This window comes from Solanum stenotomum, chromosome 1, assembly GCF_019186545.1.
Source record: "Solanum stenotomum isolate F172 chromosome 1, ASM1918654v1, whole genome shotgun sequence".
In the NCBI taxonomy this organism is placed as follows: Eukaryota; Viridiplantae; Streptophyta; class Magnoliopsida; order Solanales; family Solanaceae; genus Solanum; species Solanum stenotomum.
The window spans coordinates 2,722,521-2,741,515 of NC_064282.1; the positions used below are offsets into that span (position 1 = coordinate 2,722,521).

General features: G+C 29.0%; 3 protein-coding genes across 5 annotated transcripts in view; all 3 read right to left on the reverse strand.

Moving 5' to 3' along the window:
• The window catches only part of LOC125871945 (tyrosine--tRNA ligase 1, cytoplasmic-like), a 167,120-nt gene that overhangs the window by 139,320 nt on the left and 8,805 nt on the right, over nt 1-18,995 (reverse strand). The window lies entirely within an intron of this gene.
• On the reverse strand, nt 13,254-14,916 carry LOC125871912 (9-divinyl ether synthase). Its single transcript, XM_049552623.1, has 2 exons — nt 14,019-14,916; nt 13,254-13,934 (listed from the first exon to the last, which is right to left on the reverse strand). The coding sequence occupies exons 1-2, from the start codon at nt 14,903-14,905 to the stop codon at nt 13,385-13,387; spliced, it is 1,437 nt and encodes a 478-aa protein (XP_049408580.1). The 5' UTR covers nt 14,906-14,916; the 3' UTR covers nt 13,254-13,384.
• LOC125871983 (uncharacterized) overlaps nt 17,389-18,995 on the reverse strand; it is a 33,084-nt gene continuing 31,477 nt past the window's right edge. Inside the window, exon 7 of one of the 2 annotated variants that reach the window (XM_049552686.1) lies at nt 17,389-17,471. In XM_049552686.1, the coding sequence (XP_049408643.1) occupies nt 17,401-17,471 (71 nt within the window). In that variant the 3' untranslated portion in view covers nt 17,389-17,400. Of the gene's footprint in view, nt 17,479-18,995 lie in introns of both variants that reach the window. The other variant, XM_049552678.1, reaches the window with a different exon arrangement.

Sequence of the window (18,995 nt, forward strand, 5' to 3'; positions counted from 1 at the left end):
GACCAATAAAAGTTGAAGAATAAAATATGTCACAAGCTGTAGCATATAACCGTTCATTCAAAAAATAATTTAAAATAGTAAAAGTTGATAAAATCCACCGTACTAGAACCACGGGACACGAGGGGTGTCTTATACCTCTCCCTTTGTCAACAAAGTTTCTTACTCGAATTTCTAGTTTACAGAGAAAAATAAAGAGTCATTTTTTTAATTAAAGATTTAAAAAGGTGACTTGGAATACCATAACTCAATTCCAAGTGGCGACTCCGAAAAACATATAAAAATAATTCCTTTTCAATATTATCACTTAAATTGGAAAAAGCCCTTCTGACGTCAAAAAAGGGATGTGACACCTTTAAAGCCTATAGCAATATTAGATCCAATGACAATTAACTATTGTCAGGTAGAACTTCATCACCATTTGTTAATGTACATATTTATTATCACTAAAAATTGTTTTTGTTGTAGCGTCTTTTCACTAAATATTACTCTATTAAAATATTTGTATTCTTTCATACACAATTAGCACTAAAAATAAAATTATTATTTTTCTTGAATTTTAAAATGATAAACAATTAGAGATAACTATTTTTTGAAAGAGAAAATTGAAGTGTAATTTTACTTATAATTGTTGTTCATGGTGTGATGAATTATTTTTTGTGATGAAGCCAAAAAAGTAGGGATTGGCAATTGGGTGGGGGCGGGTTTGGATGAACACAGGGTGGGGCGGATGTGGGGCGGATTCAAATATTTTTAGAGAGAATTAAGCGGGTGCGAGATAAGTAATTTTGTAGAGACGTATTGCGATAGCTGGGTTTGTCATTTCAAACTTAGAAAACCAAAATTGCAACTCCAATATATCCATAGCAGCAAGATTAAAAAACTGAAGCAAATCTGTTTTATTTATCTCCTGAATTATGCATTCATCTCACTAAAAATCATTTAGTATTTAATAATTCAAAATTTCATATTTGAAACAATGCCTGTAATTGATAGTGTAGTATAGTAATTGAAAAAGTCTTTTAATAAAGAATATAGTCAGCTACTCAGTTTAAACTTACACTCTTACTCTTTGGATCATTGTTACCCATTCTTTCATAATGTATTGTATTGTATTGTATTGTACTCTATTGTATTGTATGGTAGATACAATGTTTGGCTAGACTCTATTGTTTGTTGTTATTTAATAACATTTTAATTGTTTGGTTTGATTGTATCGTACTGTATTGTAATTTATAAATTTACTAAAATATCCTTAATTATTCTAGGGTAGGAGGTTTGACTAGAATTAAATAATATAAGGTTAAGGGTAAAATAGTATTTTGAAATATTAAGTAAAGATATAATTGGAAAAAGAAATTAAGTAACAATGGGAACCCACCAAATCAGTTGTTCCATAAAATAGGGGTTTTCATTGTTACGTAACAACGAAATTTAACATTTAACAATACAATATATTTTAACAATCAAAACAAACATTGTAGGTATAGTAACGATACGATACAATACAATACAATGGGTAACAATGATCCAAACAGAGTGTTAAAAACATAGTGCATTACATGTTAATAGAGAAACATTATTCATTAAAATTGATTTGTTTTGATACGAGGAGCGGGGCGGAGTGGGTAAACACGGGGTGGGATAGTTTGAAAATAGAAAATCTTACTATGTGGGACGGAGCGGAGCAGGTTAAAGTCTTTGCAGATCAAAGCTAAATCCGCTCCGCAACCGCCCCGCTCCCGTCTCGCCTCATTGCTATCTCTACAAAAAGGGCACTATCCCCCACATAGGCGTATCTATGATTTTGAGATGATGGGTGCACTGTTATAAAAAGGTTGATCTATGATATAAATTTGATTAATTTGACATTTAGGTTTTACTACTGAAAACCGTTAAAATTTTAAAATTATAGGTCTAGAATATATATATATATATATATATATATATATATATATATATATATATTACCAATTACCACTTAGAGAAGTGTTATCTAATTTTAGAAAGAAAAATAAAACAAGATAAATATAAAATTCAAATTTCTAATCTGGCGGAGAGAGGTGCACCCGGTCATAATCGCATTATATGATACTTCAAATGTGAGTTCACACATCTATATTTCAATATTTTTTTAAAAATATAACACTACTATATGTGATCTCGAAAGGAGATCATGGGTTCACATGAATCCGGTGACCCCCTTGAATACGCCTCTGAATTCCCACATGCATTTTGCTGTTTTTGTAGTTCATGGTCTGTATATCCCATCCTTCTGTATTCATGTGTTTTTTAAAGAAAAATAACAGAAATTGGTGAGACTGAGACATAAACAATAAATAACATCGCCAACTTTGCTGCTCATCATTTAATCAAAGAATCATAGATAATTGTTTCTCTGTATATCGGAACTTGAATTTTCGGATTATAGTTTAGATTTCAGATTTAGGATTTTGAAAGTTTGAAATTAAATTTTGTAATCTTAGAAATTAGCCCAAACGTTCTTATATTATATAGTATTTCCTTCGTCTATATTAGATGTGTACTACGTTCTATTTTATATGGTGATTAAAAACATTAATAGATTGATCAACATTCTTTGTTCATATTGATTAGCCTTTACAGGAAAAAAAAAATGTTTGATCTCTTAAATTTGTTTAAACTTCCAAAGGCCATATAGGGTAAAATGGAAAAATTCATTAATTCTATCATAATTTAGATAGTGATCAAGTAATATGATTAGTAAGATGCCCATCTAATACGGGACGAAGGGAATATTTATTAATGAAAAACTACTTCTTCACACAAATATTCCTATCATATTAACTAAATCTCCCTATAGTTTTAAATAATTAAATCTTGTCTTACTAATGAATAATTTCATATCAGATTTTAAGTGATATGCACCTAGATACATATAGCTTTATCATCAGATATATTCTTAAATACAAATATAAATGAAAAGAGTCGTGCGAAATAAGAAGAAGGCGAGCGAAAGAACTTGTATATTCTAAATGTTTGTAAATCACATTAAATACAAGCTGGATGGAACAGGTCTAAATAGAACAAGACAAGACGGATAACAATTCTAGTAAAAGAATAGGGCTGGACGAATATAAAATTCAAGTAGGTAAGTCTTTGACCTATTTAAATTTATAGTAGTTGTGATGATGCTAAATAATATATGATTTTCTCCTATCTTATTTTGAGAAGGAACTCTCACTAGTGACGTGATGTTTGCAATAGGAATATTTAAAGGGAAAATTAGTAAAGTAGTCAAAATTCTTAATATAATTAGCTAAAATATCTACATTATAAAATAATTATTAAAAATATTTTTATGTCATTATTTTAGCAAATATAATATATCATAATATAATTAATTTACTATCCTTTTATTTTTCAAACTAGTTACATAGTTTGACTCTACTATCAATTAATTTACTATCCTTTTATTTCTCAAATCAATTATCAAATTTGACTCTACTACCAATTGAAAAAAAAAAAAACCCACATTTTAATATTCCCTCTCTAGGTTTTTACCCAAATCTCTCCACTCTCTCTATTGTTTCCACTATTGTTATCTCCTATACTTGTTTAAGAAATTTCTTCGACTTATACGATTTCAACATCTGGCAATTCTTCGTGAAAATTGGGGTATAATATCTTATTGCTCTCTCTTACGTCTAATTAGGAGTCAGACCTGCTCCATAACTTCTCTGCTTATTGGGCTCGGGCGGTTTTTCTGTCGGATTCTTGATCTCCGCCGCCGCTCTATGGATGTTTCCGAAAAGACTCTTCTTGAATCCATGGAACTTGATGAATCAATTGTCGGATCGAAGTTCTTAATTGTCCATCATTCTCATTTCTAAATTGCCAAAATACGGTTTATTTACGTATTCATTATTTAGGTATTCATCCTAATTGCATATGTAAAACAAACTTTTTATTTTATTTTGCTTATTTTGTATTTACAATATCACTTTGTATACCAAATAGTTTGTTTTTATATTTGATTTTGTATTCGTCCTAATGGTATTACCATCAAGTTATGTATTTATACTTGATTTGTATTCATTCTCAATTCTAAATAACCAAAATACAGTTTATTTATGTTACATATGTATTCATCCTAATTGCATCAGTAAAACAATTTTTGTATTTTATTTTGCTCATTTTGTATTTTCAATGTCACTTTGTATACCAGATAGTTTGTAGTTAGCTTTGATTTTGTATTCATTATCAATTCTGAAAAACCAAAATACAATTTATTTACGTATTCATTAGTTAAGTATTTATGCTAATTGCATTAGTAAAATAGATTTTGTATTTTATTTGGCTCATATTGTATTTTCAATATCACTTTGTATATCAACTAATTTGTATTTAGATTTGAATTTGTATTCGTCCTAATGGTATACAACCAGGTTTTGAATTTTATGGTCTAACTTTTCAATTGACATGAGTATTATCGTGCTCAGTTTGTAAAAAGAAGTTCATCCAAAATTCTGAATACACAAAATCATAATTAAAGAAGTTCATCCAAATACACAAAATCACATTAAAAGAAGTTCACCTGAATACACAAAATCATATTTAATCATCCGAATACATTTAAGATAAAATTATATTTAAAAAAGTTCAAACAATAAGGATCAAAAACTAAGGGAAATATTTTTATCTTTTTTGAAATATTTTCTCCCATGATTCTCTCCATTATGTTATTAAAAGTTTGTATTCTTTCAAATTAAATAACTATTGAAAGTGTTGACAAGGGGCCCTATTAGATGCTAAAATATTGTTGTTTTGGAAATTTTCAGCTATAGTTATATCAGCTATAGTTAAAATTAAATTTTGAATACAATATATTTTGGTACATTTTAAAAGAAAAATACTAGTAGTACGTTTCGAAAAAGAAAAATCTCGAATATATTTTGCATATATAGGCAATTACATCCTTTTTTTTCATTGGAGAGTTGTTATAAACGGATTGGATGAGTGATTTGACGACTTAGCAGGTGATCAATATGAACAAATTAGTCATGAAAAAAGATATTTGGGCTGATCGCATAACCCAATTGAAGTTTCAAACTGATCCATCCCATGAAACTGCGTGCTGGCATAACCAGTACTCTACACTTTTAGCTTGTGACGTTAATAATTATAATTTTATCTTATAGAAGTAGAGAAGTTATTTTCGATTAATCTTGGCTCAAGTAAAGCAAACAAACGAAAATAAGAATATTATTATTATTTTATTATTATAAAAAAGTTGGAATTGGCAGCAATATTTTCCTAATAATTACCAAACATTCATACTATGACGAACAATACCAAATACACTTGAATAAACTTATTTATACCACAAATCTTAAGGCATACTACTCTGCAAATCAGAGTAGTAACGAACACACATTATAAATCCGACATTCTAGGTAACTAAGACGAGCAGATGCAATCAGTTGTGTAACAGAGACTAAGTAAGCAAATAAACCAAAATTAATTGTAGAAACACTAATATTTCAGGCCCTGTACCTAGAAATATACAAATAGAGGATTAAAATGAAGACAGTTGAAATTATTAATATTAGATATGCTATAATTTTAGAACGGGAGTCTTGACTAATTAGCTACTGACATGTGATCAAAAGGTCACGAATTCGAACCATGAAAATAATTTCTTAAAATAACTAGTGTTGTGCCGTAATTTAACTATTTCTAGAAAAATCACCTTTTGAAATGTTCTGAGTATAAAACAATTTTAGAAAAATACTTAGAAAAGAGTCGCCACTTAATTTTTTAAAGAAATTAAGAAAACTTATAATTTTCAAAGATTTAAACAGAAAAAATCATTTGAAAATACCAAAGAAGGTTCGGAGTTCAATTTACACTTCGAGAAGGGTTTAAGCATTCGAAGTGTCCGCTAACATGCGGTTGACCTGCGACTTGACTAAAATATATTTTTTGACTATTTTTAGGAAAATGGTTTAACATAAAAGAAAATATGATAATTTACAATATTTAGTTAGCCCTGAAGAATAGTTAAATAACGAACATTTTATATTTTTTATTTTTTACTTGTTTAGAGAATGAGATCCAAATGAAATATTTGAATTAAATTACAAGTGATTAGAATATTAATAGAATTAGATTAATTAGAATTTATTTGATTCATTTTTAAAATAATTTAAACCAATTTAATAAATTAAAGCATGAATATCATTTTGAATTAATTGACTAAACCTTTTGAGAAAATGATTAAGTAAGTATTACTGTTTTTAATTAATTGAATAGGTTTTGGCTAACATTTTTAAAAAAAATTTATTTGATGAAAAATACTTTTAACTTAAAACAACTTTAACATGAGTAAAATATGATTAAGCAAAAAGCATTAAAGAATCTCTTTTCAAGTACAAAAAGTGTAACTTAATTGAAGATATAAAATTTTGACCAATATACTTAATTACTAATACAAAACATGAAATGAATTAAAAATTAAACCAACACAAAGAATATAACTCTTCTTTTGGGGAATTTAATTAAGCTAATTAACCAATCTAAAGTTAGAGTTAATGATAAAAAAAAAAACAAACAATAAATAACATCAATTAAATAAATTAAAGGTAAAGGAGAAATGAATTTGGGCCCCCTTTTTGGGCCAATTTTGCTGAAAATTTTGGCCTTTAAACCAATCCCGTTTTTGGTATACAGCTGATGTATATCAGTGTATATCGGCATGTATATCAGCCCTTTTCATGTATTTCTTGCTTCCAAACACCTGTATTTCACCTTAGCCCTGTATTTTTGCGTTCGAACTGTATATCATTGTATATAAAATGTATAAAGTCTATTTTTTGACTTGTCAAGGCTTGCAATATCCTTTTCAGCCCTGTATTCAAACTATTGATCGCCATCCCTTGCTTCACACATCAGTCCATTGGGACTCGAATTTAAATAAGACTCGAGGAAATGCAATTAGGCCTCAATGGCCCATTTAGAACGAAAAAGAAAGAGGGGCAATGGAGTTCGAGAGATTCACTCGAGATCACATGAAACAAAAGCAAAAGAAAAGGATTAACGCATACTCGTGACAAAGAAAACTTTAGGAATAAAACTTAATCAATAAAGAAGCAAAACACACTGACAGCAATGCAACTTATCAATTAATAAATACCATATGATATACTTATTGGAAACAAAACCATACTTCTTAATCAATAGCCAATTAACCAAAACCTTTTCCATGGCATATAGGGGTTACTGGAAGGTCATTTTAACAAAACAAAAACAAAACAACTTCAACATCTAATGATAAAAAAAAACTTACAAGAAGCAAAACCCACTAGCAAATGAATATTCTAATCCAACTTGGAAGCAATGCTTTCCTAAGACAATATATGTATCACTAATCCATATCAAAAGCAAAATTTCATGTTACTTATGTAACTCAAAAATACAAATAAGAGGATGTTCATAGTGTCAACTCACTAAACCAACATGCTAAGATTGTTATAGACAAATAGGCTATCAAATAGTTGGATTTTTACAAAGATCATACTTTGACGCCAAGTAAAAAAAAAACCATATAAAGGAGTCTTAAGATAGATAATAGAATTAATTATGAGATAGAGGTAGGTGTGATAAGAATTAGAATAGAGACATAAGGTTGATTTTAGATGCACACAGAATGCATCATAGACATTACTCCAACTCAGTTTATATTTAAAAGCATAACATGATTAAACAAAATTTTAAATCGATTCAAAGATAAGCTTAAACATTCATAGATTCGCATTGATTCAATCAGTTTAAGGCAAGAAATAAATAACATGACGCCGAACATCGATCATCCGTGCAGATTTATCATAAACAGACACAAACCAAGACTAACAAGGCAGTTTCGAAACTGATCATAACAATGCGATATAAAGCTAAAACAATAAGAACAACAACAGTCGGAAACCAGTCTTCCAACATCCATACATACGCATTCAAATCATACTCACATGAAAGACCAAAGTCTTGATCATACGGGACATCCTATTCCGACTAAACTATTAGGATAATACAGCCAACTAAACAAAACAAAATGAAAACTCAAATTAAGAAACAAGACTGTAAAAAGAGCGGGGTTATATACCTTTTCTCGAGCAGCGACCTGGGACACGAGATTCTAGGAAGGATTCCACCACCACCAAACTATGACTCCGAGAACTTTGATGAATGGAGAATAATCAAACGAGAGTGGAGATCTGATTGCCAATCTCTATCACTTCAAAATCTATTTCCTAAATATTTGTATATGACTATGTATAATTAATAGTTCACTGTAATTTTCTCTAATTCCAATTAATTCCTCTGTTTTCTTCCCCATTAACCATGAAGAACAAAAGAGTATTTATAGAGAAATAACTCGGTCGAATTTAGGGGGAATTGGGTAGAAAATTCGGAAAAGGGCCGGGGTACAAATGGAATTCCCAACTGATTTCGAAATTCAAAATCCTTTACCAGGGAGCAGTTGGGTTTAGTATGAGATTTTATCCAAAATCCCAGAAAATCCGGACGAGGAGCAGGATGGGCGGTTGTTGCAGAGAAAGCTGTTGTTTGTTGACATTTTGGACTGTCGTTGCCTTGATGTTTTTGGGTTTACGTCTGGGGAAGAGGAAGACGCTGGCAGGGGAGGGTTATGGCTATCGCTGTATGTATTGATGTTGACGGTGTATTGTATTGTTTAGGAATTATTGTGGGTTGGATCAGTTATGCTGTTGATTGTATTATTTTATTGGGTTATTGGCAATGCTGATGGGTCTTTATGGGCTGGGAATATTAGTGGGTTGGCTGGAATTAAGAATGGGAAATGGGTGCTAGAAATTTTTAAGAAACAGCCAAAAAGTGGTCATATAAATGAGTTAAGGTAGGGCTAGAATTGTAATACCAAAATGGCCACAAGAATTACAATTATGTCCAATGGGAATTAAGAAGCTAGTCAAATTTAGTTAATTTAGAGAATTTGACTAAAATTTATTATAAGACGAATTAATATTGATTAATCAACAAGCTTCTTAATTCCTACGAAATAAAATAATTAACTTAATTATAAATTAACTACTCAAAATTATAACCATAATTTAACCTAAACTAATAAAATATTTAACTAAAAATTGTAAAATCTTTTGTGATGGCTTTTCAAATATTTATAAAATAACGTGATTGCAAATTACACATACTTATTATTAAAAAGTGATAAAATTACTTAAGAAAAATAACTTGAAAGTGTTTTGAATTTCATAAAACTTATTAACTCAAAACTATAACCATCCCTAATATTTAAAATATAATTATTATTTTTCGACGATTTTCGAATAATCATAAAATATACTAATCATATACATAATTATGTAAAACATATACACCATCTAAAATTTATGAAAAGTGACAAACTATTTAAAAGTCTTGCAAACTATATTATTATTATTACTTTTATAAAACTAATTATTTTAAAACTATGGCCATAACTAAAATAACGTAACTTAAATAAAATGTGCTTTTCAAATCAACAAAATTAAATAAAACAAAATAATATAAAATAAGAATAATTAAACTAATAAAATAAATAACTTATACTTTAAACCAAATTAATTTAATTGAATATAAAACAAACTCTTTTTGAGACGATTTTTGAATATTCATAAAATATAATAATTATATACATAATCATGTAAAACATATATATTATCTAAAAATTATAAAATAAGTGACAAAACTATTTAAAATAACTTGCAAACTATTTTTTAATTTGATTTAATTGTAAAACTAATTATTTTAAAACGTTTAAAATTGAAGAAACTCGATGATTAATCTATATTGTGGATGTCCAAAATTGGGTGTCAACAACTAGAAGGTACGAGTTTGAACCATGAAAATAATTTTCTAAAGAAATGCACAGAATAAGACTGAATACAAAACTCTTGTGATCGTCCTTTTTCAGATTCTACGCATAGCGAAAGCTTAATACACATGTAACTTTTGTATTAACTATATATAAAACTTGTCATTAAAGATGAAATGAGAAGTGTACGTTAAATTATTTCTAAAAAAAAATATCATTATTGTTGAAACTGCTATGAAACTATATAAACAACAAGAAGAATAAAGTAGGGAGAAGAGAAAAGACTTCTTATTCCTCTTGAAGTATATTCAGAATTCACTTTACAATGAAGAAAACCCCTTTATTTATATGGAAAACCTAACTTGATCCCCAAGTAGGATTTCTAACTATACCCTAAAAGGACTCCACATAATAGACATTCACTATAATACAAATATGTTTATAACAGAAACAGACTGATAAGGCAATAATTATATCTCAATAAAAAACTTGTTGATCGACTTCTTAAATTGGTTCGCTTAACCTGAAGTGGTATTAATGTTTTTAGGCTTGTTGCTATAAGTCAATTTTTGTATTATTTTTTTATGACCGTTTATTTCTATGGGATATGCCACCTCGCATTAGCAATAGGTATCAGATAATTCTGTCCATCAATACTAAAATAAATGGGGAATCATTTGGTGTTTTTTTTTGTCAATGCTTGAAATGGAATGGAGACCTCATAATTCTCAACTACTTCATTGACACTAGGCAACACACTTACAACTTTTTAAAATACTTCATATGAATGAGGAAGCAATATGAGGAAGGCTTTACTAGACTACTTTTATTTTAGTCTATGCTGTTTTAAACTACTTATTTTTTATCTGGAATATATTCCCAAGTGAAATTAAATGGACTACTTAAGATTTATTTATTTTTTTGCACAAAACGACTCTTGTAAATATGTTTGGTTAGATTATTTCTTGTAAAGTAACATGGAATCGAGTTATTTTCAAGTCTCATATGTAAGTGGATATATTATAACGAAGATACGTAAAAAAATCCATAAATTTTTATATGATTATTTTATTGGATTTAAAATTATAAGTGAATTTCATATCAGTCAAGTAACAAAGATCTCAAATTTTCCATATAAAACGCACCTAAAATTTAAACTGAATAAATGATCATACAAAAATTTCATATATTTTAAGTGCGTAATAAGTTTCATCGTTTTTCTGAGTAACCGAAAAGCATATAGTAACTTAAATAATTTGACTTTTGACCGCAGTTTGGATAGCCTCCATTTAGGAATCTTAATAATGTGCATCAAATAATTTTTTCTCAAAATAAACATAAAGTTAGTCTTCTTCTTTTTGGATAAGAGAAAGTAACACTCTGTTTGGATCATTGTTACCAGTTGTATTGTATTGTATCGTTACTATATCTATAATGTTTGTTTTGATTGTTACTTAAAATGTATTGTATTGTATTGTTAAATTTTGTTGTTACGTAACAATGAAAACCCCTATTTTATGGAACAACTGATTTGGTGTGTTCCCATTGTTACTTAATTTCTTTTTCCAATTATATCTTTACATAATATTTCAAAATACTATTTTACCCTTTACCTTATATTATTTAATTCTAGTCAAACCTCCTACCCTAGAATAATTAAGGATATTTTAGTAAATTTATAAATTACAATACAGTACGATACAATCAAACCAAATAATTAAAATGTTATTAAACAACAACAAACAATACAGTCTAGCCAAACATTGTATCTACCATACAATACAGTACAATAGAGTACAATACAATACAATACATTATGAAACAATGGGTAACAATAATCCAAACGAGTGTAAGTCATCCAAGATACAATCATGTAGTGGGACTTATAATAAAATTAGAAAGAAAAACTCCATGTCTTGAAATTATTTCAGCTATATATATATTTAGCGCACAAGTAATTTGGTTCTACAAATTAAAGATTGAAATTAGACCACGGAAAAAATGCATTACCTGCATCAAGGCTAAGCTCAAGTTGATACTATGTTTTTTTTAATTCATTTGTTACGTTATTTTTTTATTTCCTGAAATATTTAGCTTATTATTTCTTCCGTCATTGTTACTTGTTCACATACTAAAAATAGATGTTATTTTTATTTGTCCAGTTTAAAAAAATTAAGAGATAGTTTTTCACTTAATTTATAATTATCATAATATATTATTAATTTAAATTAACGATTGTTATATTCCAATTTAAAACGTTTAATTTAATATATTTAATAAGTAATATAAAAAAATTATCATTTTATTTATTAAGTTTAGATGTACTAAGATAATATCGGACAAATAAAAATAAATGTGAGAAGTATATTCAAATAGGTATGTCATTTTAACAATGTACCTTTGAATATGCTTTCTTTTACCCTTTTCCCTTTTATTACTAATTAGCTTTCTTAAGGGTGTATTAAGTTAAAAATGAATGGAGGGACTAGTATAAAAGTAAGTACTTTCTATTTCCCTATGATTCATTTTGTTTTTAGTCGGCCCAAAAAGAATGAAATATTTTTATATTAAATAGTAACAATTTAATTTTTAAATATTTATTTTACTCTCAATGAAATAATTTATATTCACATAAATATATATGTATCACTTATTTTATATGAGAAGTTTCAAAAATCTTTCACTCTTTTCTAATTTAGTGTGAAATCAAACTAACTTATAGGGTCCCACAAACTAATTATTATTGGTGAAAAATATAGAGTCCAAATATGAATCAGTTTTGTGAGTCCCACAGAATAATTGTTATTTTGCAAGTTGCACTAGTGGTCCATCTTATAACTTTAAGGTAACATATTACAGCGGAAAAAAATTAAATGTAACCTAGGACCCAGGTTTACAAGTCTTTGTCGAAGACATGCCGAGAAAGTGGCCGAGCCAACAACTTTAATGGCGAGAATTGGCAAAAATGATTTTTCCTAATATAACGAATAAATTATACTAATAATTTCTGTAAAATTTTGTTAGTGGAATATTTTGAAAACGCAAAAGTTACTTCAATGATGTGTTTCAAATTTTCTATCTCAAATTTATGCGGTATTATTGTATATTTAACATAAAGTTTAAAAAAAGAAGGGGGACGTTTGAAACTTGTGTTTGTTTTAGATTTTTATGTGACTATAAATTATTTTATTAAAGATGAAAGAGAAATCTCAAAATAGAGTGTTTCTAATTATGAAAAGATAAAAAAAAAAAAAAAATCTGAGACAAACTTAAAAAAGAAAGTGTATCACATAAATTGGGATAGAGGAGTAGAGTCTTTCTTAGTAGACATATATCCACAACTTGTAATGTTCAATTCTTTTGACTAGATCTAGAATCAACATTTATTCATTTGAATTATTAAGAACACGTACAACAAAAACGAAATAAATAAATACAAAAAAAAAAATACAAATTAATGAAATTCAATGTGCGCACACACTTTGACCACATAGAAAACTATTTACTTGCTTTGGTTAACGTCTTGAAGGCAACATTTGGTGCACGAAATAGAGGTGTAATTTCCACGGTGAACGTATCGTATCTCATGAAAAATTCAACCAATATTAACCTACCCAATAGGTGCACCAAATCTTTGCCTGGACATTGCTTGTTATCTGGTGCTGGATTCTCTGTTTCCCTTCCATTAGACCATAGAACATGTTTCAGCATTTTCTCACCATCATTCATGAACCTATCAGGAATAAACTCATCAGGGTTCGCGAAAATCTTAGGGTCCCTACTAGCCATAGGCTGATATCCAACGATGAATTGTCCTTTATTGATCTTGTAAGATGCATCGTGGCTTTGAACCATGAAGTCTTTCTTCGCCTTACCATACTGTAAAGGTACTGGTGGGCGAAGCCTCAATGTCTCGTACACTACGGACTTGACCAAACTCATTTTGTTAATCGCTGATAATGTGATTGCACCACCTTCTTCTTTAATAACGGTCCTTATTTCTTTAGCAAGTTGTGTGTGTAGACTAGCCCCTGCTTCGCCCACAAACCTAATTATCACGAGAAGAAAACAACATTAATGAGTACTGCTTCCGCGTAACATATTCTTATATATTTTAAATCGCGATACTAACCTGAAGAGATGAGGGAAAAAGGCGTTCAAGCCAGCGAACATATTGATCCCCACGAGAAAAAGAATGTTTTGTACAGCTTCTTCTCTTTTGATTCCAAGTCTTTCCGCTTCATCCAATATGGACACAGCGGACTTGCTAAATGCATCAACAAGTTTGTTGTAATCACTTTTTATAAAACAAAATGGTATTAAAAAATTATGGAAGAGCGTATCTTCTATGATGTTAGGAAGTTTCTTAGCGCTCAAGGACGGAATTAGCTGAGGGAAAAGCCATTTACGTAGATGTTCTGGTCCTTGAGCGCCAAGAACTGTATCAGACGGATTAGTCTGATCACAAAGCAAACGAAAAATGAAATTAAACGTCATAGTTGGAAGCAAGGCGTTGAAATCCGATTTCCCTTGTTCAGTAACCTGTTTTTCGAGATTATTAAAAAGATGATCAGATAATGAGTTTCTGAATAGAGGAATGAATAAGTTATGTCGCTTTGCGAACGCTGATAGAATGTAGCCTTTTAATGCTGCATGGTTTGGATCTTTCGTATCGATAAACGCAACGGGGCGATAACCTCCGTAGTATTCTTTACCAGGCTTAAATGTACCACCAAGAGTGTCAGTTTTATCGATGAGGGAATTATCAAACATGCAAACAAAGCTATTGGCATCTAAAAATGCTACCAATTTGTAGTCATTAGATGTGAATGGACCTGGTGCCATGTTGATTTTTACAACAGTAGATTTGTATTTTTCAGCTTTGTTATGGAACCAAGCATCTTCACCTTGGTTATAGAAATAATCGTATCGATCTTTAATTGCGCTAATTATAGGGAAACCATAGTCCCCTGGAATTTCGCGAATCGGTAGATTTGATGACTCTGAATAAGAAGACATTTTCTTAGGAAGTTTTGGTGTTTGGTTTAGTGAGTTTTATTAACATTGAAGGTGATGTATTTATAGGAATTTTTGAAGAAACAATGTCAAAGGTTAATAGTCCATTTTCAACAGGGAAATCTATTATTCTAATGAGCACAAACAGCAATTTACAGGCGGCTACGAAAACATTGAATTCAAAAGTTTGATCATTCAAAGCAACCACAACAAAACTTATAAGTTGTAATTTTGTACTACATTGGGTTGCATGGTATATCAAGTTGCTTTATGATAATATAATATTTTGATTTCTTGAGTCTAGATAGACCATAGCATTTAATTTCTTATCATGTGCTTTCTTTTTTTAAAAATAATGTATGATACATTCCAGTTCATTTGTTTTAATTTATATGAAGGTGTTTTACCGGATACAAATAGTGGAGCAATAAGGATTTTCATTAAGTAGGTTAAAAAATATAAATAAGTATATAAAAAAATAATTGAGACCTTATATATAAAGTGTAACTTTAATTTCTATAGAAGGAAATTCGGGTGGACCTTTTGATGTAGATCAAAGTGACACTACTTCAAGGAGGCCTTTCACAAGGAGTCANGACACATATACTAGTGAGAACTTTTTAATTTTTTCATATGAAAATATTAAGCACTATTTTTTCCCAATAAGAATATCTATAAAAATAGCTATTCGACCTTTTTTCTCTGAAAAAAATAGTAATTTTTTAATAGTGTTGAGACTCTACACTTTTTTTCTTTAATTAAAAAATAAACGAAAAATAGCCTAAAATACCTTCGAAGTATTGGAAATGGTACAAAAATGTCCTCCATCCACTTATTGGCTTCAATATACCCTTGTCATCCATCTTTGGGTCCAAAATTGACCACTTATTTAACGGTTTTAAATTTTAACTATTTAAGTATATTTTTTTAAATACACGGCGCTCAAATATTAGTTATAATTTAATATATTAATATAATTTATAAACCTATCCATTACCCACCCATTACTAATTAAATCTGCTCCAAATCCGACCCAATTTTAGGCCCTTTTCAGAAAACTTTATTTTCGAAAAAATGAAATAAAAAAAAAACAATAAACTAGCTTAAACCAAATTAAAATTCCTTTGATTTTCATGTTTAATCAATATCCACGTAATTGAATCAGTATATTTTCGAGTAAAATTTCCTTTTAAATTCACTGATTCATTTTTTCAAAAATAAAGGACTTTTGTTTCTCAAACACCAAAAGAAGCTTCCACCCGGATCCACACGATCGAAGACCTTAGTATCACCCGGGATGTAATTAGAATTTAGCGTTTATAAATTTTGAATTTGTTACACAGTTCATAATTAATATCATTGCTATTAGCTTCCCAATTAAGTTTATATTAATAATATTTTAAATATTTATAAAAATTGTTGAGTTCAATCAAACATTTAATTAGTACATTGTAGTTCTATATATATCTTTTATGTGCATTTATAATGTAAGTCACGTGTTTGTTTGAGAACGTACAACGAAAGAGAGAGTGGTAGGGTTGGGGTGTTTTTTCTTGAGGGGGTCTTTTTCCTTAATTCTCATTTTTTTTTTGGGATAAAAAATATAATTCTGCAACTTTTAAAATTGTAAAAAGAAAATCCTATTTTTCTTCCTGTTGAACGTAGAAAATGACGACATGGAAATCGAACCTCTATCTTTTTTTATTTATCTTATATCCACCTAACCAAAGCCACAGATTTGGAAGTCATCGAAGCATCACACAGATGACAGATGGTCTTCCAGCTCTCACCTACTCTAACCTTGCCAAACTGATCTATGGTACTTTTTTTTTCAATGAACGCACCTTAAAATATTTATTCACTCTAAAAGTATATGACAAAAAACGAGAAAATAACAACACACGATTATTTATACAATAATATATCCAGAAGTTGTCAAAATAAGTTTGCTTTATTTCATAAAGACAAGAAATATGATAATACAGGCTGTTGAGGATAAAAAGGAGGAAGAGATGTTTTTCTATTTAAAAGTTTTTGTAATTGACATATTTTTGAAAAATTACATGAAAAATGCATTTTTTTTATAAAATAAACTATGCTTCAGTGATGTGGGATCATGTATACCATCAGAAAATTAGTTTTTGGGAAAAGGAACGATTCAACATAGTTAAATTTAGTTCGTGTTATATTTCTTTTAAATACAATTATTACTAGAGATAAAATAAAAAATGATAATTGATTTTATTTTAAAATTTTAAAATGATAAATAATTCGAGAAAACTATTTTTTTTAAAACGAACTTGAGAGTATTATTTAATATGCTTATAATTGTTGTTCATGGTGTGATCAATTATTTTTAGTGATAGAAGACAAAAAGCAATAAGGTTTTTCTAGGCACTACATCCCATATACATTTTGCTGTTTTGTTCGTTTTTGTAAAGTATTATTCATTACTCTCTGTTCAATTTTACTTGTCACACGTTTCACTCCAAAGTAGCCTAGAAAAGAGACATATCTGGTGGAGGACCATACACACTCTTCCACGACAACGGCACAGTCCAGCTTCCACCTTCATTACCCAGTAAAAGAGCTCATTCAGTGCCTCCAAAATTAAGCTACAGTTTTCCATCAATCTTGTAAAAGTTACCAACATGAGACTCACTCTGTTCTATATTGACATTCATGATTCAATTAACAGGTGTTGACTTGCCATATTTTTAGTTAAGGACGACCAAGAATTCATTAATCTACTTTTAATAAATTAAATAGATTTGGATGTTTAAATACCTACATCTCTTAATCCACAACCCCCCGAAAATAAGGATATTACTATTAGTATACTTATCTTGCTTTTTACAACTGACTCATTCCGTCGAGTCTTGAAGCAATAGTAGTAGGAAGTTCATTATTTGAGTTCAAGAGATCGTAATTCTATAAACTTTGAAGGGTTAGATGAATTATGTTTTTATGGGTTAATTTTGTTACCCCTAGGCACAAAGTTTTTTCTTTTTATAAAAGAATGAAGACATTGAAATTAGTAATTTTAGACATACCATATGTTTAGAAAGGGAGACTTGACTTAGTTGTTGTCATGTGAGCAAGAGGTCATGAGTTCAATTCATAGAAACAACCTCTTGATGAAATGTAGGATAAGGTATAATACAATATACTCTTTGTGAGCGTCTTTCCCTGAAATCTGTACATAGTGAAAGCTTATTGCAGAAATAACTTTTATATAGCTATAAAACCTGTCATTAAAGATGAAATGAGAAGCTTACTTACGTTAAATTATTTCTCAAAAAAAAAATATCATTATTGTTGAAACATAGTAATTAGGCAATAGTCATATCTCTATAAAGAACTTGTTGATCAATTACTCAAATTGGTTCACCTAAGCTGCAAGAGGCATTAATGTTTTTAGGCTTGTTTCTATTATTCAGTTTTTGTAGTTTTTTAAAATACTTTATTTGGGTTGAATTAATGAAGGAGGAAGCAATATGAGGAAGGTTTTACTAGAATACCTTTTTTTTATTATTATTTTATGCTGTTTTGAACCACTTATTTTTTGCTGGAATATATTCCCAATTGAAAAAGAAAATTGTCAGAAACTGTCCATTAGTTTGAAGTTTAAATGGACTATTGTGATTTCTTTTTTGTACAGAACGACTCTTGTAAATATGTTTGGTTAGATTATTTCTTGTAAAGTAACATGGAATCGAGTTAGGTGTGTATAAACAGACTAATATGGAATTTTTCAACAAATCTCATATGTAAGTGGATATATAATAACGAAGATACGTAAATAAACTGCATAATTTTTTTTATATCGCTATTTTTTATGAAAAATTTATATAATTAAGCTAAAATTGAATAGGTAATTATACTCGGTGCATATACTTTTAATTAATTATAGAAAAGAGTTATTGTTGTTTAAGAAAATAGTTAGATAGTGTATATTCCCATTTCCCAATTTATACATATCTTTTTACTCTCTCTAACCTACTACCCAACTTATTGACTCTTTAATTCTCTCATTTTCTTTCCTAATCTTGCAAAACCAAGTAATCTCCATTTAGTTTTTTTCTTTCTTTAA

Excerpts from the sequence above, each read along its gene's own strand:
- LOC125871912 (XM_049552623.1), bottom strand. The coding sequence starts at position 14,905 with ATGTCTTCTTATTCAGAGTCATCAAATCTACCGATTCGCGAAATTCCA. Across the intron at positions 13,935-14,018 it reads TTTTTCCCTCATCTCTTCAG|GTTTGTGGGCGAAGCAGGGG; the intron begins GTTAGTATCGCG and ends CGTGATAATTAG.